The sequence below is a fragment of the Syngnathus typhle genome, linkage group LG1 (genome assembly GCF_033458585.1).
Source record: "Syngnathus typhle isolate RoL2023-S1 ecotype Sweden linkage group LG1, RoL_Styp_1.0, whole genome shotgun sequence".
Classification (NCBI taxonomy): domain Eukaryota; kingdom Metazoa; phylum Chordata; class Actinopteri; order Syngnathiformes; family Syngnathidae; genus Syngnathus; species Syngnathus typhle.
The window spans coordinates 17648948-17666003 of record NC_083738.1 but is presented as its reverse complement, the minus strand read 5'-3'; the positions used below and the strand labels follow the sequence as shown (position 1 = coordinate 17666003).

Genomic DNA, 17056 nt, shown 5'->3' with positions numbered 1-17056 from the left:
ACGTTTTAGTGAAAATAAAATTGACAATGGACAGCTAATGCATGAGTTTACAGTGTATGTGATTTGGAGTCCTTCTCATTCTTAATATGGAAACTGCACTTGTCTTTTTTTTATCCATTGGTTCAAAGAACAACAATTAGCGTTCTCTCGTTTTTCAACTTGGTAATAATCCGTGCCACAATCTACTTTGTGCAAACACAACCTCGGGAGACAAATCACCGCTGTTCACAGCCTAATTGCTACAGTGCTGATAATGAACCTTTCTAGATGCCAGGAACTCCATCCCACGGGCCACTTGGAAACTGTAGCAAATTAGATCTTCTATCGTCAAAGGCGTTTTCCACAAATCCTCCACTGTGGGGAGAGAGACCAGAAAGAACAAAAATGAAAGCCGCATCTTAATGTTCACACAGTTTTTTTTGTGAGTAGGCTCTCACGTTTCTCCCCGGCAGATTTCTGACTTGACGCGTTGGATGATGGCGTCTGAAAGCCGACAAGCGGGGAGGAAGATGGCGAGGGGGGGTGGTGGTGGCGAGCTCTTTGGTCCGTTTGACCGGCTTCAATCATCCGTCTAACTTGGCTCTGTGTTTTCGGAGAGCGATCCTAAAAAGGATAATGAAAGTATTATTTCACCAGTGGGAATCACGCGCCAGTGCTTTTTCATAATTGACGGGGGGTGGGTGGGGATTAGTACCCTATACGGGAGGAAAAACTCTCTCTTTGCACGAAGGAAGTTGGACAGATTGCCGTACTTGCAGTATTCCACGATCACCATCAGTGGACCTGTTCAGACAAATGCATTTTTAAAACTTTTATTTCTGCTTTCCTAATCATTAAAAACTGCACTTTTCTGTACTCCCATGCTCTGATTATATAATATTCTCCATAGACTTGTTTGTGCTTTAAGCATAAATGGCACTGGAGAGAAACAACACTAAAAGAGCCAACCAAAAAAGGAAGTTTTGCTGTGAGCTAAGCAAGGGACAACTAACCGAAAAGGATTCCCGGGAGGACAAAGCATCTGTTCCAACAAAGAAACAACACAGGGCTCATTTAGTGCATCTGTGCACTTCAAACTGACCATTTGCTTTGGTGCAGGCTCCTAACAGGTTCACTACATTCAGATGGTTGCCAATGTGAATGAGAATCTTCAGCTCAGACATTAAAGCCTTGTGCTCGCTGGCCGTGGCTCCGTCTGAAAGCACACAACGGAAGATAAATGCTCAGGCTTGCTCGTGTAATGTGTTTGATTCAGCTTCATACGTGGTGTATGTGTGTTTGACATACATACTTAAGACACATTGTGCTTGTGTTTTGTTGAAATGATCCTCAAGCAGCAATGACAAAGCAACGCAATCATTTTACTTGGAGAATCTGAGGCTTAATTATCCATATGAAAATAAAAGTAATACCCTTGTGCTGAATGGAACAAACTGCCGGATATAATTAGGGAACAATGTCTTTGAGAAGTGAAACATAAAAGGACATTATAATCAGCTTTATGATTCCTAATAAAATGGACTGGTGTTTTCTTTTCGCAAGGCTCCTGATTGAGTGAGGTTTTGTAGGTTTTATTTTCAACCTTGCCTTGTAGAAGCTGTTTGTATAGTTTTTTTATGTCATTATATATATTTTTTTTATACAATTTCTCTATACCACCACTGCGCCCAGCCTCAAACGTATTTACAAGCAGACAGTCAAATGACTTTGTGTTACTTTGTGGAGTGCTGCTTTTGTTTGTTTTATAACCCCTTTTTGAAAGTTGGCAGAGCGAAATCAAAGCTTCTACACACCTTGCTGACTTTTCCAAAGTTGTGCAAGTAGACAAAGCAGAAAATGTGCAATTGTCAAGTATGTCTATGTAAGGTTAGGGAATAACATTTATGGCTGGCCTAGCCACACCGCGGTCAAGTGTGATTCCTCAATGTTAACTGAGAATGCAATAATTGATATGAAAAGATGAATCTGACCTTTCAGCATCTTGACAGCCACAGTGTGGAGACGTGCGCTCTTGCTGATTCCGTAGATTGATGCCTCAATTACCTTGCCAAAGGCACCGTGGCCTAAAACTTTTCCTATGTCAAGAAACGTCAAATGAACAGAGAACATTTAGATGAATTGATATTTACTGGGGCAATGTCAGTATCATGAAAACAGCTTGGCAATCGCCGAGCCACAAACTATAAACGCATCTGGCAGCTATGGAGAAAAGGCAGAAAAAATTACAACCGCAATTGCAGTGCTTGGCAAACAGAATGCTTCAATGAGTTGCAACCACAGAGCAGATGCTTTTTTTCCTCAGGGTGTTTTTAAAGAGCGAGTGCAATATTAGCACTTTTCTTGGCACTCTGCACTGTAAACTAAGCCATTAAGAATTCAGGGAAACAGAACGAATTTGATTTCATCCATATATTCTCGCCTTGGTTTTCCCTCGCGCATCCTTGCCACCTGTTCACGGCGTCATGTCAGCATGCATCGGATGCGGTTCGCTCACCCAGCTGTAATCGGTCCCGGGGGATTTCCCACTGGGAGGAATCATAGGGCAGGTATTCTGACTGTTCATCCAAGGGGACCTCCAAGGGGTCCATGATGATTGAGAGATAGCCTGTTTTAATATCTGCCGGGTTAATCTGAGGAAGAGAGAGATGATGCATTTGTACTGAGGTGGAAATGAAAAATGAAGACAGTCATGCCGGTGTGACCGAGTATTCCCACTCATAACACTATCTTGCTATGGAGCAGCTGTGCGCTGATGTCATTTGTGACGAAGTGAGAAAAAAGTCAATTAAAGGCTATTTGGGAGTCATAACGCTTGTCCTTGTTATGAGGGTTAATGGCTACAAATGGTACGATTGCACTCTATGTCACGTTCGGGAATGGAGCGGGGCGACCAAATGCTGCTTGGACCAGGGTTTATTGAGGGAAAAGAGAGTTGGAAGGGCGGATGAAGAGAACAAACCCACAGGAACGGGCAAACTGACATGACTTGCAGACACAGAGACGAAACAAACTGAAACAGAGAGACGAAGAAACAGAACAGACAAAGAGACAAGAACAATCCGACAGGGGAGTGACACGCAGACAGGATTTAAATACGACAGCAAACGGCAGTGATTTAGAGGTGAGTCAAAGTTTAAAGAGACTCTGACATACAACGGCGGAAAGAAGGGGTGCCTGACCCGTTTCACATTGCAGAAAATTAGGATTAGCAAGGCCCAGATGAACACAGCAAACGCTCCTGTTCCGATGAGGATTAGGATCTCCACATTGGCCTTATCACTGGAACCTGAGAAGAAAAAAAGAGGAAGGAAAGGCATCTCAAAACAGGAATGTTTGAAATTTATCGCAAAAAAGCTATTCAATTAGCGGTCCGTGGTCCACACGTGGCACAGAACCAGTGGCCCAGCATGTAGTCCGGCCTTCTTGAATTGAATTGCATTCAAGGGATGCAGAGGGTATTTCGGGTTTCCAAAATTCTTCCAGTGTTTGATAACGTGAATGCAGCACTCACGTAGCCTACCCACATTGTTGACGATGTTATTTTTGAAGAACATGTACATAAACAATATGGAGGTCAACCAGTGTTTTGTAAAGGAATGTTATGGTTTGAAGTTGCGTGCTTAAGGGAGAGCACCGCCTCGAAACCGTCAGAGCCAATGCTTTCAAAGTCTCCTGAGTCACTCATCATTAAATTGAGCAACTCAGACTTCTTTCTTGGTTGCCTCAGCTGCTTTTCGATGGAATGCCAGTTTCAAATCATTTACTAAGTGGGATTAGAAGGTTTTACTGTCCCAGGAGGTTTAACATATCTGGCATCATGTATATATGTATGTGTGCTCCTGTATTGAAATTACTATGCTGGAGAGAGTTGTGCACGGAATGTTGGAATATGGCTGGCCATGAAGAATGTATCCTCTAATTTGAAGAAAAACATTTAGAATCCGTGGGTTGTATTCGAAGAAGCGTTTTTACAATGCTAGTGGCCTTCAAATACTGCAAGCCAAAGACAACATGTTACCAAATGCAAAGTGAGTGGACAAAGCAGTAAGCCCCCAGGGTCATAATATGAATCATCCAAGTTAAAGTACATCGAGTGTTTGTTGTCTGTAATGTATTGGTCAATTCAGGGTCCAAACACTTGTTGTGAATTTTGCCGTTCAATTCCTTGTTCAAGAGCAGTGCAGAAAGCACATAACAGTTAGACATGGGAATTTGAATGATTAAGGAAGGTCATGTGAAGCCCACTTGTCTCCAAAAGGTATTTGTGCTACTTCAGAACAGTCCTGATGATCATCTGCATTCTGCTTCTAATATTCTGACATTAAATCTTTAAGGCGTAGCAATGAGCAACTCATCAATATGATCATATGACTCATGAAGCCCTCTAATGCAAACCTATTGAATTATTCATTTCAGGTCACAGTGGTCAGTGACTTTGGTTTTATTGCAGTGGTCTGAGCATGCCTGCGGCCGTTAGGTTTGAGAGGTGACTGATTAAAATTCAGAACCTTGCATATGTGGTGCGTCAGCAGTGAGACGCTTTCTCTAGTGCGATGTGATTGTGTGCAGGGGCGGAGCCAGCAATTTTTCAGTGGGGTGGTCAGGGTGACACAACATCTCAATGGCCGCACTGGTTCGCAAACATAAAATGCACACATACGTATGTATCCAGAACCTTGCTTCAAATACTCAAGATAAAATCCAAGTAAAACTTTTTAGCCATGCTGGTTTGCTATGATAAGAAAATCACGATACTCATTGAAATTTTCTATCACAGGATTCCAAATATTTCCAGTTGCGGGTCTCACCAATAACACGGATGACAGCTGTTGAGTGCACGCAACCCCGCTGATTACAGGCAGTGCAGGTGTAAAGGCCGGCATCCTCCTCCCGAACTCGCTGGATGCTGAGCGTACGGTTTGAGTCCTGCAGCTGGATCCCTGCAATGAGTCAAGAGTGGACTTTAGATCAGTACTGAAGAGATTTCCACCTCTGCCTGCTTTTATTCTCAATGTGTGTGTTACAACTCATCCCCGGTTGCATTATTATGTTCTTCGTTACCATGGTTTCTGTTCGCGTCACCCCTCCCCTCCTGCGTGCCCATGATTAGTGTGATCATTCTCACATGCCTCTTGTTATCTGTCATGTATTTAAGTCCTGTCTGCCCTTCACTCCCCTTTTCGTATCGTTGATGTCTTCACGTGTGCATGTGTGCGTGTGTGTGTGTATTCGTGGCCCATACACATCTGTGCAATTATTGTTGGAAACAATCATTCATCTGTATGCATGAGATGGTGGTGGTGGGTCAACTGTAATAAAAAAAGACTAACAAAAAACAACATATCTGTCACTGTCAAAAATGAGAAATGTTTTACCACTTTTAGTGGAAATGTTTGTCTGAGCAATGTCCCAAAATGGACAATGTGGGCGTAACAGAGAGTTCAGCTTGCGAGGTGGTTGCTGAGCTGCTGTGTTGAACTATGCATTACCTACAGGAGTGTTTCATAACATTTACTGATATACCGATTAGGCTGTCTGTCAAGCCAAGGCGAAATTGTTTGTCATTACGTTCGTCCATCAGAAGGTCACCTCCTGGTTCACAATGGATGTCGAAAAGATGAACACTGCCGTTACTGTGGACAGTTCCAATGCCGTAATGACACAAATGGGAAAGATTCGTTCCAGTATAAAATTGAATACCTTCTGTCATTATTGTTTCACGGAAATTGCTTTTGAATTGGTAGCAGAACCTCCAGAGTCAAACACGATTCATTTCATGACACAGGTTGACTCACAAATTGTTGTAAAAAGTAACCAGTTGATAATTAAGCCAATAAAACCTGGGTTGTAGTAGTTTGGGATTTTTTTCTATTGATTTTTATTGAGTTTTTTTGTCTTTTTTAAAGCGGGTTCATTAGTTTTTATCAGCTCTCTTTTTAAATAAAAATGTTCAAAATAAAGTACAAAATTAACAAAAAAGTCAATTTTCACCATAGTAAGTTTTAGAAACATAAAATGTAGCTTTAGTTAGATATTCTTTGTTTTGTTAAAGATAGTTTTAGTTATTTTAATTTTCATCATTAACTATAATAATGTTGCGCACAACTAAATCAAAGAACAGTTAATCTATCCCTATCCTCAGTGAATAGCCAAAATCTGTGTATACCGTAATTTTCGGACTATAAATCGCATTTTTTTTTCATAGTTTGGGTGGGGGGGCGACTTATACTCAGGAGCGACTTATATCCATATATATGTTTTTTTTTCACTTTTTTGGGCATTTTACTGCTGGTGCGACTTATACTCCGGTGCGACTTATAGTCCGAAAATTACAATACTCGATGCCCATTAAAATGCATTACATACATTTTTTTCATTATCCCACATTTTTTCAACAAAATGCAGATGAACTTCCAATGTGTTTTACATGTAAAATGGGGCTTTTTTCCATGAAAGTTTGACTCGGGAGATGCCACTTCCTTTTGTACTATTTCTGTACTATTTCTGGCAGTTTTGCAAACTGAATATAACAAAAGGGTCGATGCCGACGTGTTCACGCACCTGACATTTGATGGAGCGGCTGGTTGTCTTTGAACCATGAGAGGCGCGGCAGAGGTCTTCCCTCCACGTCGCACTCCATGTGCAGTGATTCCGTCACGTTCACCGTCTGGTTGGTGAGACTCCGCTTGTAATGAGGCCCCTCCAGGGCTGACGAAGAAAGCAGACGGATGAAAGAAAATTGCGCGATTGCATCTGTGTGAAATTCAAAGTCAAGTCTGATAGTGCATAATAGATACAGTGAACCACCACACATAAATGAGTTTGTGCGTGAGTGATTTTCTAGCCATAATGCTACTGTGACGCTTCACGTGAAGGTAACTCATGTTGAATAATTAATTACTCAATGAAGTCATTCATCTAACATGGATTAGGAGTTACGTTCATGAATGGCATTGATGGTTTATGAGCCTGTCTTTGAAGCACTTTTCTGCTATGTTGTGGCATCAATACCCATTAATATTACAAAATATTTATTTGCACAGGCTATACTCAATTTCCACACATGACAGCAGGGAACAGAGGTGAAGAAACTCCCATTACATGACATGTATCAGGCGCTCGAGTGAGGTTATAGTAGGCCAAATAGGCACGCATTGTTTTGTTCAGCCCCACGGCACCTTTCAGCGCCGTCTACGCTTCATGCTTTCTTCATTATGCGAGCGGGGACTTGCGTGGGATGCTCGATGCATCACTGAGTGTTATGTGGTTTCATGGCACATTTCGAATTAGCCGCCTGTTTCTATGTGGATGGACGTACGTATATATGGCACATGGGTGGTCGAGTCTGCCGGCTCCATCTCTTTTGACCCTCACCTTTGACAGACATATATCTGAACAGACAATGCCTCTCGCCGCTCCGTCTGCTCTGAGCCTCACACACATAGTGACCCTCATCCTGCAGCTGTATGGCGGGTAGGGTGAAATCCAGGACCCAGCTGTTGGAGGCCTCCTGAAAGACGAGCTGTCCATCAAGGGCGACGGCATAGAGATGCACGCTTCTGCAATCCAGCTCCTGAGGCTTGCCCTGCAGGGCATTGGGGTCCAGGCGGTACCACTGCAGCTGATCATAGGTGTAATTGTCGGCACTGCAGCACAGAGACACCTTGTCTTGCTCCAGGGGATTCTCTGATGGATGCACTTCCACACTGAACCCCTCGGGGATGGCTGTGGTGCACAACAAGAAAAAACTTTTTAATCTGGGCATTCCATGGTGTTGCTATGCAAATAAATGGAACCAGAGTGGAACAGCGGACCAGTTTGTTGGCCAAAAAATAATATCGTATTGATCTCGATAATAATAACTACACTAGACTGTGAGTTTTCTTTCTTTTGATATTTTGTTTGACTATCGTAGACAGAAGACAACATTTGTTCCCTTGTGGGAGGCAACGCAGACGACTCTCAGCCAATCGAAACGAGAGACTACATGGAAGGTCTTGTAGTCCATGCAGAATATCAGCATGTGCAGTGATTTTCACTGTTGAAAGAAACTGCAAGAGCTTCACTTGCGAATGATGGAAAAATACATACGTAGTAAATAACGGGCTTTTCCAATTGCAAGAAAGATGCTTTTTTTTTTTCTGGCAGCAGTGGCCTACTCAATAATACATGAGTGTTCTTTGGCTACAAAGGATTTTTCTGTTGAATTTTTTAAACAGTGCCTTCCAAAGCTGTAAGTACAGTACAATCTAATGTTAAGAAATACTGACAATTCAAATATTTATGAACAACACCAAAGCAGACAGCATCCATCAGTTGCACCGGAAGGGAAAGACGAGCTTGACGTTGCCTACTCACCGGTTACGTAGAAGTAAATGAGTCGTTCATCTTTGCCGACTTTATTCTCTGCAGAGCACTTGTATAGGAGAGACACGCTGGCGTTGCGAATCTGCAGTCGGCTGACTGTCTGCGGGTGAGAAGAAGAACAAGTTGGCTGTCAAGTGCTTCTCTGAGTAGACACAAAGTTGATTGTGTTTTGACAGCTTAACGCAGAGCAAACGTCACTCAGCGATGACTGAACATAGCATGAGACTGCGTGTGTGCAGTATGCTACCATCTCAGTGTCTTTTTTTTTGTTTTCCTGCAGTGATTTCCTCTTCAGGGCAGAGAGCGATGAATACGTGCATGAGTGTGTTTGCATGGAACTCTTGCAGGAAGCCTGCAGAGGAAGCCTGTTCTAAATATTTCTACTGTGCAAATGGGTTTTGATTGACAAATTTTGTTATGGGGCTCAGGAAATTCAGGATGCTTCCACAAAAACATCCCGCGTCACACTACTTATGTAAATCATCGGCGTCTATCTTGCACTGTAAAAAGTGTGACACTTCAGAATTAGAGAGCCTTGTTTTCTTCACCTTCTGTCGTCCATCCACCAGTTCAACAGATGTTTCAATCGCTTCCAATTCGTTCACAGCCCCTTCCAGACAAATGTCTTGCCAGTCCTGACAGTCTGGGATCGTATCACCGTGGCCTTTCCTGTCTGGTCGCACCCTGGAGAGAAAGACATTGATGACATCTCCCCTCATTGACATTCACAGCATAGAGTGGACTGTGGGGGTGACTGAGAACTACATCAAACCAGACATCTTGATGTGATATATGATTTTTTTTTCTCCCCTTTCACATGCTGGTTTGCTTTATATCTGACTATCACCATTACTTTTAACTGTGTCCTCATGGAAAATTGTCACTGTCAATTATATAAATTTCATGTAGCATAGCAAAAGCCTGTGAAGTCTTCTTTGGTGATCTGTTTCTCAATACATTACAATAATACAAGATAAGTCCCAAAAACATGCAATGCAAGACCAATTTAGCGGCGAACAGTTGAGATATATACTGTAGTTAAACTTTCTTTCACCTTCTCAGTTGTCCTGACTTTTCGGAGCACGATTAAAAACTAACCCAATGACACACGTTGGCTGAGACGTACACTGAGTTTGGTCATTTCATCGATGGCGAGCCACCATTAATGTGTGGGAATATGAAATTTAAACTGTTTTACAAGCTGTACATTGAGTGCACAGAGAAATTTCCAACCTAAGGAGATATTCCGGTATTAAGATTGTGGGAAGTGGACTCACTTTTATGAGATACACATGCATGCACAGACCAATAGTACATACTAAATATATATAGCTGGAATTTCATAAATTTGATCATTTATAATATTTATTATTATTCTAATGATGCTGAATATTATAATACTATTTCAGTAGTCTGATTCAAAAAGTGAAACTCATTCTTACATTACAGGTTCATTAAACCAGTTCAACATGTTCCTGTCTGATTTTGATCGAAAAACTGATTTCATTAGTTTCTCTTGTAATATTCTAATTCCTTCTTGGTATCTTTTTTCATTAACTGTAATCCGTAATCATTAGGAGCTTTATGCTGCTGATTCCGATATTGATCATCCATGAGTGAGATTGGCCCATACAGATTCGTATACCGATCACATGGATGAGCTGCACATTGTTCTATTTTAGAGCTACTCACAAATGGTTATTTTAATCATTGCTAAATCTGTCTGTTATTGTTTAGATTCATTCATAAAGTTGGGTAGTTGGACCACACAAACTCATTATTTTTAACATCATTATTATTATTTAACATTATTTTTAACAATCAGCTTGCAAAAGATAGAAGATTATACCTGATTCCATGGCATGTTTATGAATCACTGAGTTACTAATTGTTTCTAAACCAACTAACCTGTGCATGAATTGAATTGAACCTACACGCTGTATCACTTCCATTGGAAAAGAAGTGAAATTGAAGTGAAAAGAGAGGGTCAACAAAAAACGCACCTCAGGGTCTATGAAATTCTAAAAAAAATGTTTAAACTAAATAAGTGACCTATAAGGACTCACTCACCCACACAAGAGGTGAGGATAGCTGGAATTGCCTGGAGCTTGCATGAAGCGTAAATTGTGGAATACCGACGTTAATATTCGAAAAATATGGCAAGCATAACACCTGGGGTCAAAGAAATATGAAAAAGTCAAACAATATGCTATGCGTGGTGGCGCCAAGGAACTATTCGATCATGTCAAAAAATTGAGTGCAGATGGCGAATGGGAGAAAAAGCCCAAGGCGGGGAAATATACGTATGCCTGCTAATAAATGTGAGGATGTGTGAAAAGTTGGGTTGTGCGTGATTTATAGCGGCCAAATGTAAGCGCACACATTCTTGGGAGGTTGCCACTCTAGCGCATTAGTATACCATGGTGGTGCTGAAAGAAAAGGCGCCAAGGTTGCTGGATGGAGGATAATGTAATAGCGCAGTGAAGGATCCAAGAGACTGACTCCAGCTTTTGTCTTTATCTCCTCCTCCTCGATTTGTGCAACTACCTTCATTCTCTCCTCTTTGCTCACCCTCACACATATTCACATTTTTTCAATTTTGTGTGTGTGTGTGTGTAAAAGCTGCGCAAGTGAGGGTAATGTTTTCTCTTACGTTCTGCCGCGAGTATTGTTGAGGACACACGGGCCCCACTTCCTCCACTGCCAGCTGATGGTGGGAGTTGGGAGGCCATAGGCGGTGCACGTTAGCGTCTGCCCGCTACCGCTGGGGTAAGGACTGGATGGTTCTGCCACTTCTTTCTCATTTATCTGAGGGGCAACTGCAGTGCAGAGGAATGGGTCAGCCACAGACACATTTACAGTACTCGGACCTTTGCGTGCAACAGACCTACTTTATTAGAGTACCTAGTTTTCTTACACTTTACCTTCATTCATTGCGTAACATTCTATTTATTTGCCTTAGTTCTTGTTTTCACAGTCAAGTCATTTCCTACTCGTAGGAACTATGTTGAGCCTTGAGTCACTCTGTATTAATTTGGGTGGTAGCAGCCAGTGTACAAATGTGATTATGCATTTATTTGCTTGCAGATTGTGATTTAAGTGATTGAAAGTGCGCCAGCAACTATATTTAACCTTGAGCACCTGTGAGGACGTTACAATATGTCCTAACTAGCCGTGGTAAGTTTGATTGAATTAGCTAATCATGTTTCCGTAATGATTTGGTCCTGCCGTGGCAAACTGTGAGCCAGATGTGCTTTTTGACTGCACTGCACTCCACTGCACTGCACCATCAGACATTTGTATCAGTCTCAATAATACTGTAGACCTGAATTTTATCTTAAGGTGCCATCAACTATAAATGTGAAATAGAGCAAGCTTTTACACAGAGATACCGCACAATTAAAAGTCATAAATGTCAAGGTGCTTTGTATACAAAACCCAGCAAAGCAATTTATTGGCCATACCGAGTGCATGTCACCAGCAACAACCAAACAACGACAGTTGCTTTCATCATAAAATGATGAGAGCCCGGAGCGGTAAACTTCACTGGCCACTCACTGCACGTCATGGATTTGTTTTCTTACGGCTCTGAAACTCAGCTTGAAAGACAGAAAATTGTCGGGTTGCCCCTTATTTCCGTTTCCCTCTCTTTTTTTACAAAACAGCAATATGGGGAGAAGAAAATTATCATTATTTTTGTCTTGGCTTGCATTACACCAGCCATTACAATAATTGTCTTGGAAATAGTTTGGATCCATTTTTCTGTGATCCTGGCAAAAAAACAACAAATTATTCTCCTTCTGTGGGGTTTGGATTATGCGCTGCGGATTTTCTTGGATGCTGAAATGTACCGCCAAGCATCCATTCAGTCATTTTCTACAATGTTTATCCAGGATTACTGGAATGATGGAGTTTATCCCAGCTGGAAAGCAAGTCACGTGAGACCTCTAACGTTGAATGCGCTTGAAGTCAAATGGTTCCGAATTCGAGCAGTCGTACAATTGTTTGAAACTTTTGTAGATGTGTTGTTCAAAATTCGAAACATGACTGTGATTCTGAAAAGGCTATTAAAAGTTAAACACAACTGAACTGCATTTCGCCAGTAATTCTTTTGCGTGTCGCTAGAGGGAGCGTGTGTACCGAGAGAGAGAGAGAGAGAGAGAGAGAGAGACAGAGAGAGAGAGCGAAAGAAAGAAAGAGAGAGCGAGAGGGGGGGCACCCAGTAAAGTATTGAGATAATATTTTCACCAGAGAGCTATTTGGAAGAAGAAAATCACAACTTTAGGAAAATATTACTATTACTTTTTTGTCCCCTTTCTGATATCTTGCCTCTCTTAGCAGGATCAGGAATGTTTTCATGGCCTCTACAGCCATCCAAAACTAAACTGGAAAGAACTCTACGCAACAATTGGGACTATGCCCGTTCTGTTTCTCTAGTCACTCGTCATTTAGTCAAATACTATTTTGGATTCAAATCCATTTTCTCCACAAAAGTAAATAACTTATATCACCTTTGCTTTGACACATGGGCGTATCTCTATCTGGGGAGCACTTACATACCATTGACAACAAGAGTAATGTTGCGTCTCCTCTCCAGGGCTGCTGCACTGTTCTTCAGCACCGCCGTGTAGAGGCCAGCATCCCCGGGAGCGACATCCTTGATCTCCAAGGCGTGGTTTGTGTGAATTCTCAGACGCTTCATCTTGAACTCGGGTCGCTCGTTAATCAGCTTTCCGTCTCTGTACCTTTGATACACAACACAACAGAGCACAGCTGCTCCAGTGCCTCCCATTGAGGTGCACTCCTCCTAATTAAGTGGGTAAATCTCAAGATGGAGAGGCCTAATTATGCTTTTAGTATCTGTCTGTTAGACTTAATGGACACAACGGGGGGCCTCAACTTACCATTGTGTTTCGGGAGTGGGGAACGCCGACACATTCACATGCAATTTGAATGACTTCTGGCCAGATGTTACCTCCACCACTGGTCCACTTCTGTAGTCCAGGTTTATAAATGGCTTTTCTGGGATTAAAGACAATATATTCTACTTGGCATATATGTAGAGAAGTGTGCAGTGAAGTTAGCCCTTTGTTGGCCATTAACTTGTAAAATGCAACCAGAGGGCAGCCCATATTTAAATAACGACACCAGCAGTTGAAAGCTTCTCGGGTTGAACTTACTTTTAGTAGGACTCATTTTCTTCCACGGCTATTTTTATATTAACATTGAAAACTTAAGTAGCTATCCTTTCATTTTTTATGTGCTCATTTGGGTTGCAGGTGAGTCAGAGCCAAGCAACCTGCTTGTGGGTATTCTCCAGTCCTAACCAAGTGCACGAACTCAAGAAGCCTTGACGACTGAGAAGCCAAACATTTCAATCGTGATAAATGTCATAGCCCCATTTCAGATCAAATGAAAAAAAATTAATGACCCATTCTGTAGCAGGCATTCAACGTGATGGTAACACTGTTTCTCTTTTACAATGCCAATTTCAGCATTGGCCTGGACCGCACTTGGGAGGTGCTGCTTTGAGTCCTGCTTTGGGTATATCTCAAGTCCAACTTCTTTTTCGTCTTATCTATTCATTTAAATTTAATAAATGAGTACATTTATATTAGAAATTCATTGAATTAAATTCTCACACGATTACACTTGCCATCAAATTTTCACATTTCTGCATTCACACGCAATTTCTGCAGAAATTGCCCATTTTCTAGTTTCAATTATTTTCATTTTCAAACCACTCACATTTTTATCTTAGTTTGTTTGTGAAAATGTGTTTCGCTTTTTTATTTTAGCGATAGTTATTTTCTTAGTTTTTGTGAACAACTTGGACGGACGTATCACCCGCTTCCGTGATACCCACCCTAATTTATCAACAATTACTTCCTCACAATTGGCTATGCAAAGTGTTTGAACATTTTAGTGTGTGGTGATTAAAGCATTTATATTTTCTGGGTGATTCAGAAAATAACTAAAATTTCAAAATCAAGAAACTTAGTCTGTGCATACCGTGAACTATGACCTGCATTGTTTTGCTCTGTGCGAAGTCCACCCTAGTGACGTTGCAGGTGTATGGCCCAGAATCCGTAGTAGAGGTGCTTTGGATGGTCAGAATGTTGACTGCTTCTGTGGTGTGAGACAGTGTGTCCCGATGGTATTTAGTGTCTACCGAGTTGTTGGTCTGGTCAGAGCAAACAAGAGGGCGAGCTTTGTTTAATGTCCTGGAGCTTTGGCAATCTATCGGGTTCCTGGCACCTTCTGCTAACCTGCATGCCTGGGTAGGACCACTCAATGGTCACCGCAGTGTTGAACTCCACCTGTACTGTGCAGTTTAGGGTAAGGGCCTCCCCCGCTATCATCTCCACGGGTTCCTCGGGAAACAGCTTGACATCGTAAACTCGACTTCCTGTCCGGGAAAGACAGAGGGAGGGAGGGAGGTCACAGTGACAACGTCAGCAGATTTTCCTTCCTCACACGACCAAAGGAAATGGCTCTCTTTGGACCAGAGGAACCATCTTACTATACACAAGCTCACGTTGTTTCCATTGATGTGTCAGAATATTGACATTACCAGGATGTAGTCAAGTCTCAATTGAAGATAAAAGACATAAAATAAGGTATCGTTGGACGCTGTCCACTGTGGTTCTCGGAAATGCCTTTTGGTGTACAGTATACGTGTAGTGCTGCTCTGTGTGTGCTTGCTTCAATGACCGATAAACATTCCAGCTCAAGACCCGCTCTACGTTCCCTCTCCTGACTCCTGACTGTTGCTTTTGGCTGGCGGGGCCCGGCTACGACTTTTGGTTTCCCCTCGGTGAATATTTTCGCACGCGGCTTGCATAGAGCTAGGGTTTCTTTCAGTTACCACATAGTGAGAGTAAAAAACATAAAATATTCCTTAATTCGGCCAAAACCAGGGGAGATTTTTAGGGCCGCTGTAACACAAAACTGAATCAAGATTATGCAGCAGAGTGCTGTACAGTCATTACTAAAACTGCGAGATAGGGCTGATGTAAAAAGGGGGAATTAACCCATGTGGACGATGTCGATGCTCAGCCACACTCAGGGCGGAAAACATTGTGTAATAATTTGCTTTAATTTTAAAATAAACACATTTCTGTAAAGCGGTCAATATTACGTCTTGTTGAAATTAAACATACAAACATCCACAAGAGGCAACATCCACAAACAGTATTGTATTATTACACATTCTCATCACAAAATAAACCTTACCAGACCAGGTTAATGTAAGCTTGAGTTGATTTCAATTCATCAACTTTAATGACTACAACACAAAAAGTAGCCATTTAGAATGAATGTGATTAATTATTATTTATGGGTTGCTGAAATGTCATGTGTTCCCCTCCATTGCTGTTTCTCTGTAGTTAAAATATACGCTATTGCCAAAACTGCTTCACTGTATCATTTAATGAATGCTATTTATCAACTGTATTAATTATGTTAATGAATTCCATTCTACTTCTAAGGGCTCTCATGAAGAAAAGATTATGTACAAATATTCTTATAGCGCTGATGAATGTTATTCTTATTCAATTGTTATTGACATGCAGGAGATGAATCTGTGACTAGACAGTCGATGTTGCTGTATTAACATTGTATTCACCCCGACCAGGGACTAAGACTGCAAATGAGCTAAAGTATGTGGCAAGGTAACATTAGCTGGAAGTGGGTTGAACGTGTCGTTCTGACAAAATCCCCTTGTGTGCAAAGCACTATTATGCCTTTATTTCATTTGTTCTTCGCCTTTCGCTCTGTGTGCATAATGGTCCACGTAGTAACATAAAGTGGGAAATCGCTTTTGGGGAAATGACATGATGACATAAAATAAAAGAAGCAATAAGTACTAATTGGTATGCGCAAGGATGGCATTTTAATTACTCAACAACGGCGCTCATATTTGGTGGACAGCAGTCGAATTAGAAGTTTTGCTACAACAAAATTGGATTGGTCTGGAACTTATTTATTTCAGTAGTTCAATTTGCTTTAAATTAAATAGGAATTGGCCTTCTGAAGAGTATCTTCTCATAGATAAATATACGTACCGTAATTTCCGGACTATAAGTCGCATTTTTTTCATAGTTTGGGTGGGGGGGCGACTTATACTCAGGAGCAACTTATATATGTTTTTTTTCACAAATGTTTACTTGATCATGAACACATCACTTATTTTATTTCCCTCAATCTTTTGTGTGGGATGCATGTAGCCCAGTCAAATTTTGCCAAGGTTACAACCGGATTTCATGTTAATGGACTTTGCAGTTTCATTCTTGTGCTGTTTAAAAGAATATTCACAGGAAACATCATTTTTAGTCAGAGTTTTTAGGTGAACCTTTTTAACACCAAATTGTCAAACTGTCTTTGTGCTTCTCTGCTGCTGTTTTGGCATGACTTCCAATGGGCTCCGCGGTTGACTATTTCAAGTCCCTATATGAACCGGGGTGATCATATATTTTTTTCCTGATGGGAAAACGGAGTCATCTATTTGAAAGAGTCGTTTATGTTAAGTGGACAATTGACCTGGTGACTAATCGTGGCGCCGCATCCATGCAAAGAAAACTATTTGTTGAAATAAGGGCGTTTATATCCAGATAATTGCTCACATTAATTAAAAGCGATTAAGCTGAATGACCTTTGCTTTACTTTGTCACCAACAGTTAATCCCTGG

At 41.4% G+C, this 17056-nt stretch overlaps 1 protein-coding gene across 2 annotated transcripts in view; it reads right to left on the bottom strand.

The window, feature by feature from the left end:
* The window catches only part of flt4 (fms related receptor tyrosine kinase 4), a 39582-nt gene that overhangs the window by 4875 nt on the left and 17651 nt on the right, over nt 1-17056 (bottom strand). For both annotated transcript variants that reach the window (XM_061278466.1, XM_061278474.1), the window contains exons 6-22: nt 14637-14776; nt 14380-14551; nt 13272-13389; nt 12928-13112; nt 11021-11186; nt 8916-9051; nt 8359-8467; nt 7375-7725; nt 6562-6708; nt 4809-4940; nt 3180-3286; nt 2495-2630; nt 1971-2075; nt 1082-1195; nt 695-783; nt 438-603; nt 260-354 (exon numbers count right to left, since the gene is read on the bottom strand). In XM_061278466.1, the coding sequence (XP_061134450.1) occupies nt 260-354; nt 438-603; nt 695-783; nt 1082-1195; nt 1971-2075; nt 2495-2630; nt 3180-3286; nt 4809-4940; nt 6562-6708; nt 7375-7725; nt 8359-8467; nt 8916-9051; nt 11021-11186; nt 12928-13112; nt 13272-13389; nt 14380-14551; nt 14637-14776 (2468 nt within the window). The remainder of the gene's footprint in view (nt 1-259; nt 355-437; nt 604-694; nt 784-1081; nt 1196-1970; nt 2076-2494; nt 2631-3179; nt 3287-4808; nt 4941-6561; nt 6709-7374; nt 7726-8358; nt 8468-8915; nt 9052-11020; nt 11187-12927; nt 13113-13271; nt 13390-14379; nt 14552-14636; nt 14777-17056) is intronic.